The sequence below is a fragment of the Phascolarctos cinereus genome, unplaced genomic scaffold (assembly GCF_003287225.1).
Source record: "Phascolarctos cinereus isolate Bilbo 61053 unplaced genomic scaffold, phaCin_HiC Scaffold_726;HRSCAF=1367, whole genome shotgun sequence".
Lineage (NCBI taxonomy): Eukaryota > Metazoa > Chordata > Mammalia > Diprotodontia > Phascolarctidae > Phascolarctos > Phascolarctos cinereus.
Genome location: NW_027556098.1, coordinates 182,329,547 through 182,348,820, shown reverse-complemented (window position 1 = coordinate 182,348,820; position 19,274 = coordinate 182,329,547). Strand labels below are relative to the sequence as shown.

Genomic DNA, 19,274 nt, shown 5'->3' with positions numbered 1-19,274 from the left:
GCCTTTTTCCTCATCTGTAAGATGGTGATAATATACCTATTTTAAAGGATTATTGAGAGGATTAAATGAGACAACATATATATATATATATATATATATATATTAAAGCATTAATCATCATCATTATTATTATTACGAGTAAGAGACCAGCTGGCTATCAGGCATGTTGCAGAGAGTACACTAAGGTATCTTCTAACTCAAGGAGTCTATGATTTTTATGTGTAAATCTTTTTTCCTGGGCTTGATCATAAGCTCCCTGTGGGTAAGAACTGTCATATGGTTTCTAGTATTCCCTAAAACACACAACACAATGCTGAGAGCATATTAAATAATCAATAAAGGCCTACAGATTTGCTGTATATAATTTAACAGATAGAAAGCTGAGTCAGGAGGAGCTATTTGTTTGAGATAATAAAGGCTCTACTGCTGGAGATACCTAAAGTCATCTGAATCTCTGACCCTGTTCTGTGGCCTAGTCCAGCCCTGGCATTTAAGAACACTTATCTATTGACCCTAACTTCTTGTGGGCCTTGAACCCTTCACCAGCAGCAAGGAGAAGCAGAAGAAAATCAGGAGCATGAGAGTTTCAAGATAACAGAAAAGTTCTAGGTGTACCTCCATGTTAAACCCATTGCATCTCTCTGCTAGAGTGTGAGGAGGGATAGCCATGGGATGCAGATAGTTACTTAGTAACATCCTCCTCATTTGGGCAGTTTCCCTTTATGTGCCTTATTGATTTAGAGTGGATGTTCTCAAACCTTTCCCTATTATAACATCCTTTCTCCATTTCTCCAAGGGTTTTTGAGTCCTAAATTATCTCTCTACCCAAAGAAGAAAAAATCATGTGGGACAGATCACTACCAAATGGTTTCTTCACAGCTCTTTAGGTCTCATCTCCTTGACACTGAAGCATATCATAAACTCTAGGAAGGAGCACAGGGGATATTCCTGGGATAGAAGAGGCGGGGTCATCATATTTATATAGCCTGTTGTTAGCTGTCATGAGCACTAAATCTCCTCCCATATACTTGCCTCTAAAACTGAACATAAGAAAGCATCTAAACCCCAAGGGAAAAATGAGGAAGTCAAGGAATATTAGGCTCATCACTGAATTTATAGACCATTAAAAACAATCACTTGGCTCAGCACCTTGGTGCTTTGATTCATTTCTTAAAGGGACAAAGGAAATCTTAGCTGTTATTCTGGTTTTATACTTTATTTTCCATACTCTGATTTTTCATGTTGCTGACACTATTCTCTAAGAATGGCTGAGAGTCTACCAAAGTTCAAATTCAATTAAAATAACCAGAAAGCAAAGAAGCTAATGTAAGCTTTCATCATATATCAGAGTTGGTGAAAGGTGAGGAGTGTCTTTCTAATAATCCCTTGGCTTAATACAGGCTATCCTAAGAAGTCTCCAATGGGTACAGGGGTGGAGAGCATGGGGACAGGGGTCTAGCACTCAATTTTTGCATGAAAATGGACTTCTGCATTAGTAGGGAGTAGTGTTCAAGGAAGTGTACGTGATAAAGAAGCATTTAGTTTAATCAATTTGTTCCAACTAATTACTGAGCTATCCAAAGTCAATGGGGCACTTTCCATAAGGTAAGAGAAACCCAAACTCATGATTGGCCCAGCTAACTCAGAATTTCTAATTGGGTAAGATTAGATTAATGAAAATAATTATTATAACTATCAGTTATATAATGCTTTGAAGTTCACAATGAGCTTTATGTACATTATCTCCTTTGAGCCTAAAATCAATCCTATGGAATTAGCTGGTACTTTAGTTTCCTGTGCTGTCTGTTTCTTCCTGTTCTTAGCATCTCACTCTCTTAAGGCAGTAGAGAGGTACTAATAGCAGTCACCAAGCCTGTAGCAATGTGGACTTACGCTCATCCTTCATGACTGTCAAATCCACTAAATTAATTAAAAATTTGCCTTATCACAAAATGATAATTTCAAAACATTATGATGTAATGAAAAGGGCACAGAGGGGGGTCAGGAAAATGGGGTTCCAGTACCCAACAGCTACTAAAATAGGTTTATAGTCATGTGGATGCAGGCAAATCATTCAACCTCTCACAGCCTCAAGTGTATCTTCTGTAAAATGTGGATGATAAACCTATCTAGATCCTAGAGTGGCTATGAGGAAAGTCTTTTATAAACCATAAGGTACTATATAAATAAGTTATTACCTTATTTTGCTTAATTCTGTAGCTCCCATTTATTTTTCTATTCCTTTTTCAGTATCACATGTGAAGACCATATTCTTGAATGAAGACTACAATTAATCTATATGTAAAGTAAACCACTGCTTTCAGAAGTGATGACAATGGCAGGGCTATGGAAAAAAGGAAAATAGAACTAAACCGAGACTCTGAAAATACCAAAACCTCCTATCCCTAACCAAATACAAGGCTGCTTTCATATGACCATCTCCATAGCAACTGGAGAAGCAGAGTAGATTCAAGCCTGGAAGTGAAAAGTTGTTCTTGATTTGCCAGATCAGACTATGTTTTGACAATCTGTAATAGGTAATCAAAGGGTACTGAGACTACCATGCAATAGTGTTGATGCCTTGTGAATTCATGATGGCATCTTTCCTCTCAGCCACAAAAAATACTAGAAGCACCATCCTGAATCTACTCCTATGGGTGCTGATGACTGTTAATCAAAGGCATTGATATTATGTTTGTGTCTTGCATATTTTAACTGGATGGAGAATTCAAAAGTAAATATGGCACCTTCCCTTTAAGTGACCTGGAGAGCACCAGGCCTCTCCAGTACTACAGTAGCAGTGCCATAAACCAAAAGGCAAATCTCCATGTAGTTTTACAAAACACGTGGCACAGATACAGTACTACCACTGAGAACTGTGCACCTTCAGTTTTGCATTTGGAAAGGGCTCACACATGCAGGAGCATATTATTTGCTGACAAGTGTTGTCAGATGGGAAAGGGATTAGATGCATTCTCTTTGGACTCATAGTGCAGAACTACAAATGATATGTGTAAGTTACAAAGAGAAAAATTTGGATTTAATGTAAGGAAAAATGTCCTAATAATTAAAGCTACTTCAAAGTGGAAATGAGTTACCTCAGGAGGTGTTGGGCTCTTCCTCAGCTGAGGTCTTCAAGCAAAGACTGGATGACCATTTGTTAACTATGGTAGAGTGGTGGAGAGGGCATTCTTGTTCCAGAATGTGTAGGAAAAAATGGCAACTGAGACCCCTTCCAACTCCAAAACTATGTGAGTCTATGAAAAAGAAGGCCTGAATGGCAGAGAACACAAAAGGACTGTAGTGTCTTGCAGTGTCCAGAAAAACTTCAGAAAGTTCTTTGAAAATTTACAAAAGCCTATTCATGAACCAGAGACTCAGAAGTATTAGTTTTAATTAATGATTTGGATGACGGACCAGATAAAATGTTCTGGAACTATACTGATGATACTCAGAAGCTCCTGGAAGAAAAAATGTCAATTAAAATTTACTCTGAAAATTAAGAGAAGAGGTTGGATGTAAACAGGATAAAACTGTATTGGGAAATAAAAGCAAACCACATAGAATAGGGTGTGGGGATAGGAAGCTTTGCAGTAGGTCAATCATACAGACAGTGTGGTGGAATAGAAAGAGCATTAGATCTGGAGTCTGAGGGCCTGGTTTGGAATCCTAGCTCTGCCTCTTTCTATGTGCAGAACCTTAGGCAAGCCACTTCCCTTCCTCATTGGCAACATGGAGGGGTCTAGATAATCTCTAAGGCTCCTTCCAGCTTTAAAATCTGATCCTGTAAATATACTATAATATTTTTGTCATTAAAAAACAACAGAGCAACACTTCAAAGGAGAATTAGAAACATGACATATGGAAACCATAACATAATCTTCCACTAGCTTCTGTACTGGTCAGGGTTTGCTTTTTTTTTTTTAATACTGCACCCAGTTTGGGCTCCTTTAACTTGAGATTTGCAGAATTCACAGAGTATAAAAAGAACAACAAAAATAGCTTAAAGCTTGGGATTAGTATAGATAAGAAAAAAAGTGAAAGAGATATTCTTCATTTAGGCTGGAGGAGAACAGAACCAAAGAAACAGAATTTTAGACTTGGAAGAGACCTCAGTGGCCATCTAGACTAATTTATGCCCTTAACATAAAGAGCTCCTGCAAAACGCACAACAAGTGGTCATCTGGTCTTTCCTGGAGGAAACCCACTGTCTCCAGAGGTAGCTCATTCTGCTTTGCAATTGCAGCAACTGAGAGGAAGGAGTTCCTAGCATCAAGCCAAAATTTCTCTTTATTGGGAACTTTCATCCACAGTACCTAGTTCTGCCTTCTGGGGCCAAACAGAAAAAATCTAATCCCACTTCCACAAAATAACCTTTCAACATTTTAAAGATGGCTATAATGTCTTCTCTGAATCTTCTCGTATTAGTCTAAACATAACCAGTTTCTTCAACTGACCTTCATATGTCATGGTCTCAAACCTCTCCCTGTTCTGATGGCCTTTCTTTGTCCATTTTCTAGCTTATCAATAAGTTGGAACTGAATACAATATTTTGTTGCCATTCAGTCATTTTCAGTCATGTCCAATTATTCATGACTATATTTGGGGTTTTATTGGCAAAGATACTGGAGTGGTTTGCCATTTCCTTATCCAGCTCATTTTACAGATGAGAAACTGAGGCAAACAGGCTTAAGTGACTTGCCCAAGGTCACACAGCTAGCAAGTGTCTGAGACCAGATCTGAACTCAGAAAGATGAATCTTCCTGACTCCAGGTCTGGTGCTCTATCCACCACACCACCTAGCTGTCCCTTGACCAGTTAAGCACACAGCAAAACTATCATCTTGGAAGATACATTGCATCATGTAGGCCAAGATTGACTAACATTGAACTTGTGGTTCACTAAAAACCCAAGATTTTTTTTTTCAGACAAATTGCTATCCAACTAGGCCTCTCCCATATTTTATTTGTAAAGTCAATTTCCTGAACCCAAGTGAAAAACAACGTAATAGGAAGAACACTAGCTCTGGAATCAGAAGGGCTGGGTCCATCTCTTGCCTCTGATGTTTACTACCTGCATTACTTTGAGCAAGTCATTTAACCTCCATAGGTCTCCTTTTCCTCACCTGTAAAGTGAGAGGTTGGACTAAACAGCCCATGAAATCCCTCCCAACTCTATGTTTCTATGATCTATGACTCTAAATCAATTGTATTTAATACTATCAAATTTCATATTATTAGGTTTTGCCCAAACATTCTAGGCTATCAGGATATATTTTTGCATCCTTACTATGCCATCCAGTTTCTTAGTTATCCATGTTACTATAGTTCCATCAGCAAGTTGGACAAATTCTGTCTTTGCCTTTATCCAACTCATTAATAAAAATGATAACCCACAGACAGGTAAGCACAGATCCCTGAGGCTCTCCATTAGCGATTTTCTTCCCAGTTGAAATAAAGGAATGTATAGCTACTCTTTGAGTACAGCCATTCAACTTGTTTCAAATCCATTTAGCTTCTTTTGTCTATTTTTATTATTTATTTATTTTTAGTTTTCAACATTCACTTCTAAATTTTCTCCCCCTTCCTTTCTTCTGCCCTCCCCAAGATGGTGTGCAATCTGATATAAGCTCTACATATACATTCCTATTAAACATATTTTCGCATTAGTCATGTTGTAAAGAAGGATTAGAACCAATGGGAGAAACCATGAGAAAAAAGAAACAACAACAACAACAATAAAAATGAGGCCAAATAGTATGCTTCGATCTGCATTCAGATTTCATAGTTCTTTTTCTGGATGTAGAGAGCAGTTTCCATCATGAGTCTTTTGGTGCTGTCTTAGATCCTTGCATTGCTGAGAAGAGCTAAGTCTATCAAAGTCAGTCATTGCACAATGTTGCTGTTAATGTGTACAATGTTCTCCTGGTTCTGCTCATTTCACTCAGCATCAGTTCATGTAGTCTTTCCAGGTTTTTCTGAAGTCCGTCTGCTCATCATTTCCTTTGGAACAATAGTGTTCCATCACATTCATATAACACAACTTGTTAAGTCATTCCCCAGTTGATGGGAATCCTCTCAACTTCCAATTCTTGGGCACCACAAAAAGAGCTGCTATAAATATTTTTGTACATATGGGTCCTTTTCCCATTTTTATGATCTCTGTGGGATATAGACCTAGAAGTGGTATTGCTGGGTCAAAGAGTATGCACATTTTTATAGCCCTTTGGGCATAGTTCCAAATTGCTCTCCATAATGGTTGGATCATTTCACAACTCCACTAACAATGCATTAGTGTTCCAATCAAATCCATTTAGTTGTACTGTATTTGTGTTTAGGCCACATCTCTTCAGCTTTCTCACATGAAGAACACGAGATACTTAATTAACCACTTGATGAAAACTGAGCTATATCTACAGCATTCCTCTGTTCTATCATTTTAGTAACAGTAAAAAGTGAAATAAGGTGATTCTGGCTTGACCTGTTCTTGGTGAACTTGGGTTAGCTCTTTGTTAAATGCCACTAGCCATTTCTTTAATAATATATTCTAGAATTTCCCCAGAGATTAAAGTAAATAGCCTATAATTTATAGATTCCATTTTCTGCCTTTAAAAAAAAAACCAGAATATTTGACCTTTTCTAATCACACAGTGAGGAAGCTAGGTGGCTCAGTGAATAGAGCACTGGGTCAGGAGTCAGGAAAACTTAAGTTCAAATCTGGCCTCAGAAATTTACTGGCTGTGTGACCCTGGGCAAGTCACTTAATTCCTGTTTGCCTTAATCCACTGGAGAAAAAATGGCAAACCACTCCAGTATCTTTGTCAAGAAAACCCCATGGACAGTATGTCCACAGGATCATGAAGAATCAAATGTGACTGATCAACTGAACAATAACAACAATAATCATACAGTATCTTTCCTGTTTTCCATGATACTTTCAAAAATCACTATTAAAATAAATTTATGGGCCCGATGAATTAAATTCATCAAGGGCAGCTAAGAGTTCTCTTAATTATCATCTTATTTATATTAAGTATTGATATCTTGTTAGTCATTTTTCTTCTGTCTAGTCTAAAAGTCTGGAATGTAGCTTGGCAGAAGGAATATATAAACAGTTGTGAAAATAAGTATAGATAGATTTATAGAAATAGATTCATGGTGGTGTTTCTAGTATTTTGTGCCTGATAGGATATTTCCAACAAGAAGAGAGAGAATGTGTTTAAACTGCATCAAGAAAGACTTATGTTAAACACCAGAAAGGATTACCTAACAATAAGCATTTTAAAACACCAGGATACACTGCCAGGGTCAGTTGTAGAATCTCTTCTGCAGATTTTGTTCCAAAGCTGGATAAATAATTTTCTTTCTTAGATTATTAGTTGAGGTCCTTCCTGGACATAAGGGCTGCATGGATTCCCAAGGTCTCTTGTAGCATTATATTGCCTGACTTCCTTCTAAGGTAGCAAGATTTTCAAAATCATTCACCAATTAGTCATTTTTATAAAATATAAATACTCTGGTTTATTTAATTTGGTAACAATAGGCCAAAACCTGAACAATTTAGTTGAATAGAAAAAGAAAATCAGGGATTTATGATCAACCAACTTTAGGTATGTTATTTGGTATGTTATTCATTTACAAGGAGGCAGAGGGACATTTCTTTACATATTTTGTGTTCTGTTCATCCTTATTTTCCACAAATATTTTTTAGTCTTTATTTTGCTCGTGGCACCAAACTAAGCTATAGGAATTTGCAAGAAAAGATAATATAAAAAGTTTTAATTATAAAGCAATATAACTAATATTCTGTAAATATAACTTGTATATCTTAATGACCACTGTCCTTTCCAAGTAGTCCCCTACTGAGGCTATATAATTAGTTAAACAATACTGCCATTGTTTGGAACATTTTTTAGAATTCTGTTAGAATTACCTTCAGAAACACACTCTATTATTTTCAGTATCCTCAATGGTATCCTCAGCTTCATCCCTGGAAGGTGGATTTAATTTTTGGAAACAACCCAAAGGCATTCAGAGCCAAGTGTGAACAAATAAGGTTAGTTGTCCAGCCAGGTCATGCTATTTTTTTGTTAAATATGAAGCATAACTATAATAATTAGACTGATTTTTTTCTGTGAGGCTTTGGAGATGGCTCCACAAATGCCAAAGAAGAGTTGTAAAAATGTTTGGAGAAAGATAAGCAGCATCTGAATAAGTGTGTATCATCCAATGGTGATTACTTGGAAGGATGGAACTCATTTGGTTGTACAAGTTATAGAGTGTTTATTAAAAGAGGCATGTCTCACTATTTTATAGTTATATCTCCTATAATTACATGGTCTATCAGGGCTGGGATCCTTAAGGATCATCTAGTCTAACTCCCCTCATTTTGCAGAAAAGCAAACTAAAACCAAGATGGGGAAAGCGCGTTGCCCAAGATCATGGGCTAGTTATAAGAGAGACAAATAGTCACAATGTCAAAAAGTACATACATACACAGAGCTATTTTGTTCAGATGTTTTTCAGTCATGTCCGACTCTTCATGACCCCACTTGAAGTTTTTTGGCAAAGATACTGGAGTGGTTTGCCATTTCCTTCTCCAGCTCATTTTACAGATGAGGAAACTGAGGCAAACAGGGTTAAGTGACTTGCCCAGGGTCACATAGCTTAAGTGTTTGAGACCAGATCTGAACTCAGAAAAAGAAGTCTTCCTGACTCCAGGTCCAGTACTCTATCCACTTTACCACATAGCTGCCCCTTAGAGCTATACATATACACATAAATACACTAGTACCAAAGCACAAATAACATCAAACCTCTACATACATTCACATGAGCATACACACACACATACCCACACACACACACACACACACACACACACACACACACACACTTCATACACATGGAAGATAAGTCACTTTTGAAGGGCTTACTACCAAATTTTGTTTATTGCTTGTTCAGTTGTTTCAGTCATGTCCAACCCTTTGTGACCCCATCTGGAGTTTTCTAGGCAAAGATGCTGGAGTGATTTGTCATTTCCTTCTCCAGCTCATTTTAAAGATGAGGAAACTGAGGCAAACAGGCTTAAGTGACTTGCCTAGTAAATATCTGAGGCCAGATTTGAACTCATGAAGATGAGTCTTTCTGGTTCTGTCCACTGCACCACCTAGCTGCCCCTAGTGGGATAAATTTTATATAGGGCCACATTCTTCTCAGGACAAGAAGATTTTATACCATGTGAGATGTAAGCTGTCCTTTAAGCAGTAGAAGGACCACAGTCTGAAAGAACGGTTTTCTGCCTTTACCACAGAAGTAAACATGATTTAAACCAAAAGCCTCCTTCACATCATGTCCAATAATGTTTTTCTATAAGAAAAAAGCAACAAGCATTTTTACTAGGTGTCTAATAAGTGTCAGGCATTGTGTTAGGTGCTAGAGATGCAAAGACGAAAAACAGTACCTGCCTTTAAAGAGTTCACATCCTATTGGGAGAAAACTGCGTGTACATAGAATATTAAATGCAAAATATATACAATGAAAACACAAAGCATTGGGGGGGGTACTAGCAATTGGGGGATCAGGATAGGTCTCCTGTAGGGGGTAGTACAACTAAGCTAAGTCCCAAAAGAACTCAGGGTTTCCCTGAGGCAAAGGGGAGGAAAGAGGGCATTCCAGGAATGGAATATGGACTATGCCTACAGGCACAGGTACTAGAATGTAACTGTCATGTATGCGGCACGCAAATAGGATGGTTTGTATAGAACACAAAGTGCAGAAAAGACAGCAATATGAAATAAGACTGGAGGGCTGGAGTCAGATGGTAAAGGACTTTTAAAAACCAAACAAAAGTTTACATTTTATTATGGAGGGAAGTGGAGCCAATGGAGTTTCTTGAGGCAGGAAGTGACAAGGACAGACTTGTGCTTCATGAATATTTATTTGGCACCAATGTGTAGGATAAACTGGAAAGGAGAGTCTGAATGGAGGTTAATGCAATAGTACAGGTGAGACGTGATGAGGGCCTGAGCCAGACTAGTGGATGTGCAAGTGGAGAAAAGGGTTCAGATGGGAGATTTATTACAAAGGAACAATCAACAAAGATTGTCAACTGATTGGATTTCATACTGTGAGAGAAATGGAAGAGTAGGAGATTACCACGAGGTTACAAAATTCAGTGACCAGAAGGATGGTCGTGCCCTTAGCAAAGAGAGAAAGAAGGGTCGGTTTGGAGAAGAGAGTTCCATTTTGAACATACTCAGTTTCAGATACCAATGGGATATCCAGTTGGAGATGTTCAATAGGCTGTTGGTGTTGTGGGATTATAGGTTAGGAGAAAGATGGAGGCTTAAAATTTAGATGTGGGAGCTGTCTGATTAAAGTTGATAACTAAACTCCCAGGAGCTGATGAGATAGCCAAGAGTATAGTAATGAGAGAGAAGAAGGCCCTAGGGTGCACTTACATATAGCTGGGAGGACATAGATGTTAACCTCAAAAGAGACTGAAAAGAAACAACCAATTAGGAACAAGTTAGGAGAGAAGAGTGGCGGACAAACCCAGAGAAGGGAGAGTATTTAGGAGATGGTAATTAATAGTGTCATATGCTGCAGATGTCAACGAGTAAGAGTACCGAGAAAAAGACATTAGAATTGGAAATAGTGAGATCATTGGTAATGTTATAGACAAATGATAACAGATACATTGAGTTCTACAAATAGGAAGTGTGACTATGTTTCCACATAGAGAGAAGTTTTAATTGAATGATGATGCTACAGGACACATTGCAAGGTGTTAGGAAGGGAGAAGGAAGGAACCAGAGGCATTATATTCTTTTGTTTGCTTTTCTTTTTCTTTATCCTAGGAATTTAGCTGTGAAAAGAATCTATGCAAGACAATAGCTTGAGGGGATGATAAGGTCAAGTGGAAGCTTTTAAAGCGAAGGAGATCTAAGCATGTTTGTAAGAAGTAAAGATAGTAGATTAGGAGAAACTGAAAATTAGAGAGAGGATCAAAGAGGCAAGCTCACAGAGGAGATGGAAGGGGGTAGAATCAAGGGCACAAGTAGAGGGGCAGGGATTTACAAGAAGGGCTACCTCTTCTGCTGAGACTGGAGCAATGTGGGGACTGGAGAGAGTGGGGAATGATGTAGATATTATTTGAAGTGTAGACTTGGGAAGAAAAGGGACCATGAGACATATGGCCTCAATTTCTTCAACTAAGTGTGAGATAACATCCTCTGCTGAGAGGGAGAAGATGATATACATTATTTGAAAAGAGAAGGTTTGGAACATATGCTAACGGAAGTGGGATAGAGATCAAATTAGGGAAGAGAAAAAGAATTAGTGTTTAGCAATGAGGGGCCAGCTGAGACTGGATAACAAAAATGTGTAGGGGATTCAGCACATTTGTGTAACTTCCTCCACTGCTGTTCAGGAGCAAAGGAGCAGGAACACAAAAAGCTTATGGCAGGATTAATTCAGGATTGGTGTTTGGGAAAGAATGAGTGATGACAGGACAAGGAATCAAGAGATTCAAGATAGAAGACAGTGTCCAGCTTAACTACAGGGTTCAAGATTTTAAAGTGAGAAAAGGGAAACCAGAGCAGACATAATGTCTTTGAAAGGAAGAGACAGTTGGAATGACATTCGTGAATTACCAGACCTTCCTTCGGCAATCCCATCGTGATTTAATGACTTGTGAAAACTGCCCTCTCCTTTTCTCCCTCTCCACTTCAAAATAAAACAAAACAACACCCACACCTAATCACCAGTTTAAACACCATGGTTGATTTCTTCAGGAAGGTTTTCCCTCTAAGAGCTGAAAATATCCCACCACTTTCCTGAGAACTTAAGCATTGTGGAATTTGAATAGTTCTGCCTTATGAACATGCTGTTACCAAAAAATAAAAATTAAAAAAATATTGGAAGATATTAGTTGAACAGCTGTGTAGAAAGGGGAATGTAAAAATAAAAACTGCATGTTGGAGCATCAAAATAGTAACCATGTACAGTATACGACTGTTTTTAATCAGAGGAAGATTGAAGCTATTACATTTCAAATCAAATGTTATAAATTAGTTCAAGAATGCAGCTGAGCTCTCATTTAATTAGAAATGTCCATGTTTAAATCATGAGGTACAGTAGCTGCCAACAAACCAAGAGGGTGAGGGAGGGAAAAAGTACTGTAGCCTGGTCCTATGATACACAACTGTCTTCTATACAGGAAGAACATCTGGGGAGGCTTGGGCCTGTTGTAATGAAGTCCTTCATGTGTTAGCTAATTTGAGGTTTAATGTAATTATCTATCATTGATTTGAAGACAATTAAAATCATTATCTGGTCTGGACAGGTCTGAACACTTCCTTCCCCCCTCCCACCCCGAAAAAATTTTCTTTTCCCTTACTGAACCTTAACTCATTGTTAGATTAAAAATGAAGTCAATGCTGGCAAAAAGTTTCCCTGGGAAATGGCTTCTCCAATCATCAGGTCACATTAAAATGCAGGATAAGCTGTGAAATGTTCTTTTGGAAACATAATCATGCTTCCTATTTGTAGCATTCGATGTATCTGTTACCATTTGTCTCATCTAAATTCCAAATTTATAGCCAAAATGTTAGGCAATTCATTATTTTAAAAAGAGAAAGAAAACATAATAAAAAGGAGATATGCCATTCCTACTGAAGTCATACCAAGAAGAATGCAATTATCCAAAGACAGAATTTCCCCCAACTGTTATGAGCCTGTATATATTGTAATTAACAGTAGTTCAGCTAGACAGTCCAGGCAAAGGATCCTTTCCCCTCCAATTTACCTAATTCAAAAACACCTCAAGTGACATGGCTCAAAATTTCCAAATTAAACTCACCCCTGGGGTGAAAGGCAAGCATGTGACATTTTAGCTCCAAAGGAAATCTTACCAAAGGCAGTGGGTAAGTGAAAGCGAGAAAATCAGAGGCAAGGGAGGAGTTAAAATCTAAGTGGGTTTTTCGACCTCATCATTACCCCCTCTCAAAGAAAATAAGACACAGATGGGCAAACTACACCACCATACTGCCATAATAGTTTAAGGAACTCATTAGAAACTACCGTTGTTTGCCTCATTATCTATGGTGAGCCTACACGGGGAGGTAGGAACCCAATTTTCAGTGGTCTTTCTGCCATATACTACTTAAGCATCTCAAGAGCAACATCATAGAGAAGAAAAGCATGAGTTCCCCCCAAATGAAGATAGTGCTGCATGCAATCAAAGAGAGCTGCATTGTCACAGATTGTGGTCATACAATTCCTTAAAGCCCTCCTTTCCAGAGGGAGTCCCCAAGTGATTCTTCTCTGCCACACAAGCTGTTTCGGTTTGGGAAACCTGTTTACATTTGGGAATAACACACAAGCCCAAACTTTTACTTACTTCTGGCCACCATTCCACACTCTTCGACTCCTACTCCAGAAAGAGGGTAGATGGGAATGAGGTCCACTGCTCCAAGGCAAGGGTGAATTCCTTCTTGAACCTCCATATCAATCACCTGGAAAGCCTCCACACATGCAGCAAGAACAGAGTTGACTAAGAAATATAAAATTGAGAATGATACTTAAATTGCTCCTAAAACCTTAATTACTACTTGTTTTTCCTCCAATGGTCTGTTTATGGGTTGTCTCCACCCTACATTAATTAAAAATAAAACACTCAACAAACCCCCTCGGTTGTCAAGAAAGTTTAGGTTTTTTTTTACTAACTTTTTTACTCCATGAGGGGGAAAAAATCATTCATTTTATCTGTCTAGACTCTAAACCACTTGCTCCACTTATAATAATAGATTTCTTTATGTTTTCTTCTGATTGGCTAAATCAGGTAAATCTGATTAAAATTCATATTATTTTCAGGATGTTTATTTTGTGAAACATTTTAATAAATACAACACAAGCACTGGTCAGAATGACAACTTTTAAACTTTAGCAGCTTGGGTATAGTAGATACAATGCTAGACTTGGAGTCAGGAAGATCAATCGACTTTAAGATATTTATTAGCTGTATGACCCACAGATGTTCATTTAACCTCTGATTGCCTCATTTTCCTTAACTGTAAACTGAGAATAATAACAGCACCTACCTCCCCAGCTTGCTGTGAGCATTCCATGTGATAACATAATGCCTGGCACAGAGAAAGTGCTACATAAATGTGAGCTACTATTCTTATTAATTATTTCATAGGAAAGTACTTGAGACTGCCATTCTGCTGTCGGCTTTGTATTTACCTAAAGTCTAGCATGGTATCACCTTAAAAGTAGAAGTAGACAGGGAACTGATTCCTTTATCATAATAATCAATGGAATATATTATTGAGAGTAATGAGCTATCTTATCAAGATAGCACTTCATTTTTAATAAAACCAAGTACGCCCTTTTTAAAAGGAAAATCTGCTGAGTCTAAAACTAAGCCTGGGGTGGGGGAGAAATTGTGTGTGTTTGTGTACATGCATATATACATATATACATGTATGTGTGTCCATCTGTCTATGTGTGTGTGTGTGTGTATATCCTTTACCAAATAATAAAATAATTCTATTTTTATAACTTTTTTATTCCAAAAATTTTAATTCATTTGCAAATGATATCAACCCTCACACATAATCTCTGTCAACAGTGCTCAACACAGTGCCTGGTACATAATAGACACTTAATAAATTGACAACATAAAGCAACTATTTTCTCCATTTTCAAACAGGGGTAGTAAATCTCAAGCCACTAGCACAACAAAAGAAGAAACTCCTGGTTCCTGACTCCCACCCTGGGCACCGACTGCTGGATCTGCTTCTTCCAAGTCTATTGAAATAGATGAAACAGTAAAAATAGGAATAGCCATTTTTAAAATGTTTCTCCTAAGCATTGATTTGAAAGTGACTATTAGCCACCAACAGTCTGAGACAGTCCTCCACATGAGAAAACCATTAATCTTGGACTCCCAGAATCAATCACAAATAAAATGTAAACAATTCCAGAGGTGTGGATGTGTGGTCCTAGGCAAAGTCACTTAACCTCCAGTGCTCTGCCAACTCTGTAAAACTACAAATTGCAAAGAGGGTACAGATCTGCTTTGGCAGAGGGAGCTTATTCATCCAAGACTCTCCTATATGAATTAAATCATAGGTCCAGTCTCTATCCCTATCCTAGGGGTTTAGGGAAATTAGGAAATACTGTTTTATTTGTTTATTTGTTTGGAGTAGACTCCCAATTTAATGGAAAGAAATTATGTTCCTTTCTAAAAACTCCACATAGAGCACTACAGAATTAAACAGGCAATCATACAGTCAGCCCTATGTCTTCCATAGAAATACATCATATATACATTTTAAAAAAAAACTCTTACCCAGCTTCTCAACAGGTGCTGCTATTGTTATAACTGATCTGTTATAATCATAATCAGAAAATATATTGAGCACTGTAGCTTCAGAATGTTCCTTTCCTTTAGGGAAAAAAACACAAAGCACAGATTCTCAGAAATTATTTTAATGATTTAAGGAAAAACTCTAAATGGCATACTTCTTTGACTCTTTAATTTTTCAAGGACTATATTTAAGGGGATCCACAAATGGGGAATTCTGGGATGAAAAACTTGGAGGTGACAACCTTCTGAGAATGAAATAGGTAGGAAATGAGTAATATGAGCTTTTGACTTGAGGAGCCAAACAGGGTATTGTACTTCATTCAGTGGGTCTATCTGCCCCTGGACTTCCTATGGAGTTGGCTCAAGTTCTCTCAGCTCAAACTGAGACATAATCTCTGGCTTTGATTCCAAAATCTCTGGGTTTGGATTCCCACCACTCCAAGTGCTCCTTATCAATCTCCATCCTAATCCATATCTCTCAGCCTCTGTCACAGTCTTCCCTTGTTCATATTTCCCTTTCTTCTGACACCCTCAACTCTACTAGTCTGGGTCAGACTCTGACATCTGGCAAATCTGAAGCTTGCCAATTAGTGGTCTGTGTGATGTATGCACCTGTCCATTAGAGACAAGCCTGACACCATCAGCTCTTTTCAGAGACCACCAAACAGCCTTCAGATGTTAATGACTTCCAGTTTCCAGTGGCTAGTGACTCACTTGAATCTGTGACCTAGAGGAGAAAGTTGCCACATCCTTTACCAAAACTTTCAGCCACACAGTCAGTCAGCCTCAAAGTTATTTTGGAAGTTTACGAGCCTGAGCCTGGCTTTTTAAAAGTTTCTCTTAAGCCTACAAAAACAAATTCAAAGTGAAGGACAAAAGTTTTAGGTGGTAATTAATCTTTAGTTCTTGCTATTATATACCTTGTCCCTGTATCCTCCTGGCAGCCTAACAATTAATCTTTTCAGAGCAAGGGAAAAAGAGGTTACACCCAGGAACCACAGTGCCTAAGGCAGCATTGAACACTTAATTTTAATAATGTGAGAAGATAAACATATGTCACTCACTCATAGCCAGACAAACATGCATAGAGCACTGCTGTGGTGATGAGTTAAGAACAGACATTGACAACTTTACCTAAGACCTTCTAAAGTAATTTCAATTTTCTCATTTTTACTTAATTATAAATGTTATTTTAAAAAAAGATCTTGTTCTTTTAACTAACTTAAAAATACATGCTATAGAAATGCTTGGAAAACAACTTGTCCATTGTCTTATTTGATTCCATGCTTATTTATCAAAAAACATTTAAATGTATATGTATATATGTTAATATGTATGTAAGCAATTCATCCATTCCTCCCTTTGTAGTGGGGTTTTTTTTATACATTCTATCTTTTTGTGGGAGAGAAAATTATTTTATTTTTCATCCTCAATTTTTTCTGAAAAGCTTTCATTCTCAGTTTCATGTTTCAATCGAATAAAATGCTGAAAGAATAAAACACTCTTTCCTGCAATTTCTTAAGCATACATATAGAAAAAAAATTACTGCTGGCAGGATGAGCTGTCAGTATGAATCTCAGCAGAAGTAAATTGTTTGGTATTTGTAATGGAGCATAATAGCTATAATTCCATTTGAGCTGTTGCCACTAATAAGCTGATAAAAACTATGAGTCAAGACCTGGGCATCCATCAGTGTGTGGCTTCCACACATTTCTTTGCATATTCACTTCATCACAGAGACAGGTAACTCAATCCCATTAAGTGGTGCTACTTCTGACAATGAGCCAGAACTGGCTCTTAAAGCAAAGAGGATGAAAAAGCACAGCTGCATACCAACTCCAAAGGAGTTTTCTTATCAGCATTTAACAGGTGTTTTCACAGATAGCCCCATCTTCTGCCAGGATTCAAGACAGTAATTGGAATGCATTGATAGCTTAAAAACAGCTTTAAAAAAAAAATCCCTTCCCGTTTAAATCAATACAGAAAACAAATGACTCCATTCAAAGACATTGTTTTAAGTATTGTCTGGTGATGATGGCATTAATGTTCATCTGTTATTGCCAAGGACAGGCTGATTAATAATAATGTTATTTTACTATAAATCATTTACATAAGGCTTACAGTGAATAGTGTTTTAAAATTGTAAAGCCATGATTAAATATCCCTGCAATAATGTGTCCTCATAAAAACATCTCAATAATGTTTTGGGAGAGGGTTTTTTTGGGGGAGGTTGTTTTGTTTTATTTTATTTTTTAAAGAGTATCATCCTTCAAGATATTAAGGCTTTGAAGGCAAAAGACTAAAAGTCTTGTTTACAAGTCCTGCCAATGAGCTGCTGAGTGATCTTAAATCAGTCATTTAATTGCAGGGGCCTGAGTCCTTGTAGTTTTTTTTTTAATGAATTAAAAATCATACATCCTTCCCTCCAGAAATTCTTTGAGAATAAGTTGGTTTATAAAGATTCTCTAACTCCATGGGTAACAAGTTCTATGCAAACACACTTCTATTAATAAGCAATCAGGAGGGTAAAAAATGTCATCAAAAGGCAAATTAGAATAATGTTAAGTCTCAAGAGTAAAGATTTCATCCTTCTGCACTCCATCAACATGTTTCACAGTATGTTTTTTCAGAAATATGGGGAATTACAATGTCAAGGGTAAGTAGGCATTCTAAGAGGATAGTACTCTTAAACATATGTGTAGATTTGTCTCAGTCTCCTGGAGTCTTGCATAATAAATCAGCTAGGAAAACACCAGGAAAAGCAAAGAGAGTGAAAGGAAGGAAAAAATTAGGCAAACTAAATAAATACTCTGCAGTTATTGTTTTCACAGCAGAAAAATATTACTAATAAACTACAATACTAACCTACAATGATTTTTTTTCTTACCATTTTCTTCAAAAAGAGCAGCTTTTGCTATTTTCTCAACTACGTTTTTTCTTCTGGCTTCAGAAATGTTTAGTAAACAGGCAGCCAAACGGAGCCCCAGTCTGCTAGAAGACATTGTAATTTCTTAAAAGAGAAAAATACAAATGATTATTCAGTTTCAATCCCTATGGGTTTATTCACATTCTTTTTTTTTTGGTCTCTCTGGCTTCTTTCACTGGTTCATTCTTTCATTTTTTTCTAGTGCAAGACAATATATTTTAAAACAAGGCAGTACAAATTGTAATTATTGGAGAATTTATTCCTAAGTGGTTGCTTCAACCTTGAATAACAATAAAATACAATTGTGACATTACTAATAGTATTGATGAATATCTAGTATGTAAAATATCTAATATGGATCTAGTTGAATAAAAGAAATGTGTGTGACAGTGATAATGTGCTTTCTTTACCTATAAGCATCCCCTTCCTACTCCAGGTTCAGCTATGGCAAGCAAAAAGGTATTCCTAGAAGTTATCGTATGGATATTATATAGACAAATGATTGTGCTTTACTGTAACATTACTTTTGTACCATTTTTGTGCTTGATTTGGGTGTTTAAGTTAATAAGCTTAATACTGACTTAATGAGTTTTTAATTTTTTATCTCTACAGTTTCTGAATCACTTGTAAATTCCAGGTAATTTTGGTACTTTGGGGATTAAGGTACTTGGATTCATATGGTTATTGTTCCTTATGGATACTTTGAGGGTTGATTTTGCTGGTTAAAAAGATTGTCTTGGAAGGCACCCTGACTTTTTCGGGGCACCAGAGTAACACAGCCAATTCTTTTTTCCATTCCACCAAGTGACACTTTAATAGTATGAAGAACTTAAGATATCTCACTTAAAAATTAATTTCCTTTCCAATATCAGGCCATCATTTGGTCTTGGAACCTCTTCAGTTCTGTAGTGAGAAATTAATATGATACTAATGAGTAATTAACTATTCTCAGACAAAATGTAAGCTAACT

The 19,274-nt window shown here is 37.2% G+C and overlaps 1 protein-coding gene across 3 annotated transcripts in view; it reads right to left on the bottom strand.

Annotated features, from left to right (window-relative positions):
* Positions 1 to 19,274, bottom strand: part of FTCDNL1 (formiminotransferase cyclodeaminase N-terminal like) — a 121,715-nt gene that overhangs the window by 34,914 nt on the left and 67,527 nt on the right. For all 3 annotated transcript variants that reach the window (XM_078146912.1, XM_078146914.1, XM_078146913.1), the window contains exons 2-4: positions 18,266 to 18,388; positions 15,361 to 15,456; positions 13,405 to 13,557 (exon numbers count right to left, since the gene is read on the bottom strand). In XM_078146912.1, coding sequence (XP_078003038.1) covers positions 13,405 to 13,557; positions 15,361 to 15,456; positions 18,266 to 18,380 — 364 coding nt within the window. In that variant the 5' untranslated portion in view covers positions 18,381 to 18,388. The remainder of the gene's footprint in view (positions 1 to 13,404; positions 13,558 to 15,360; positions 15,457 to 18,265; positions 18,389 to 19,274) is intronic.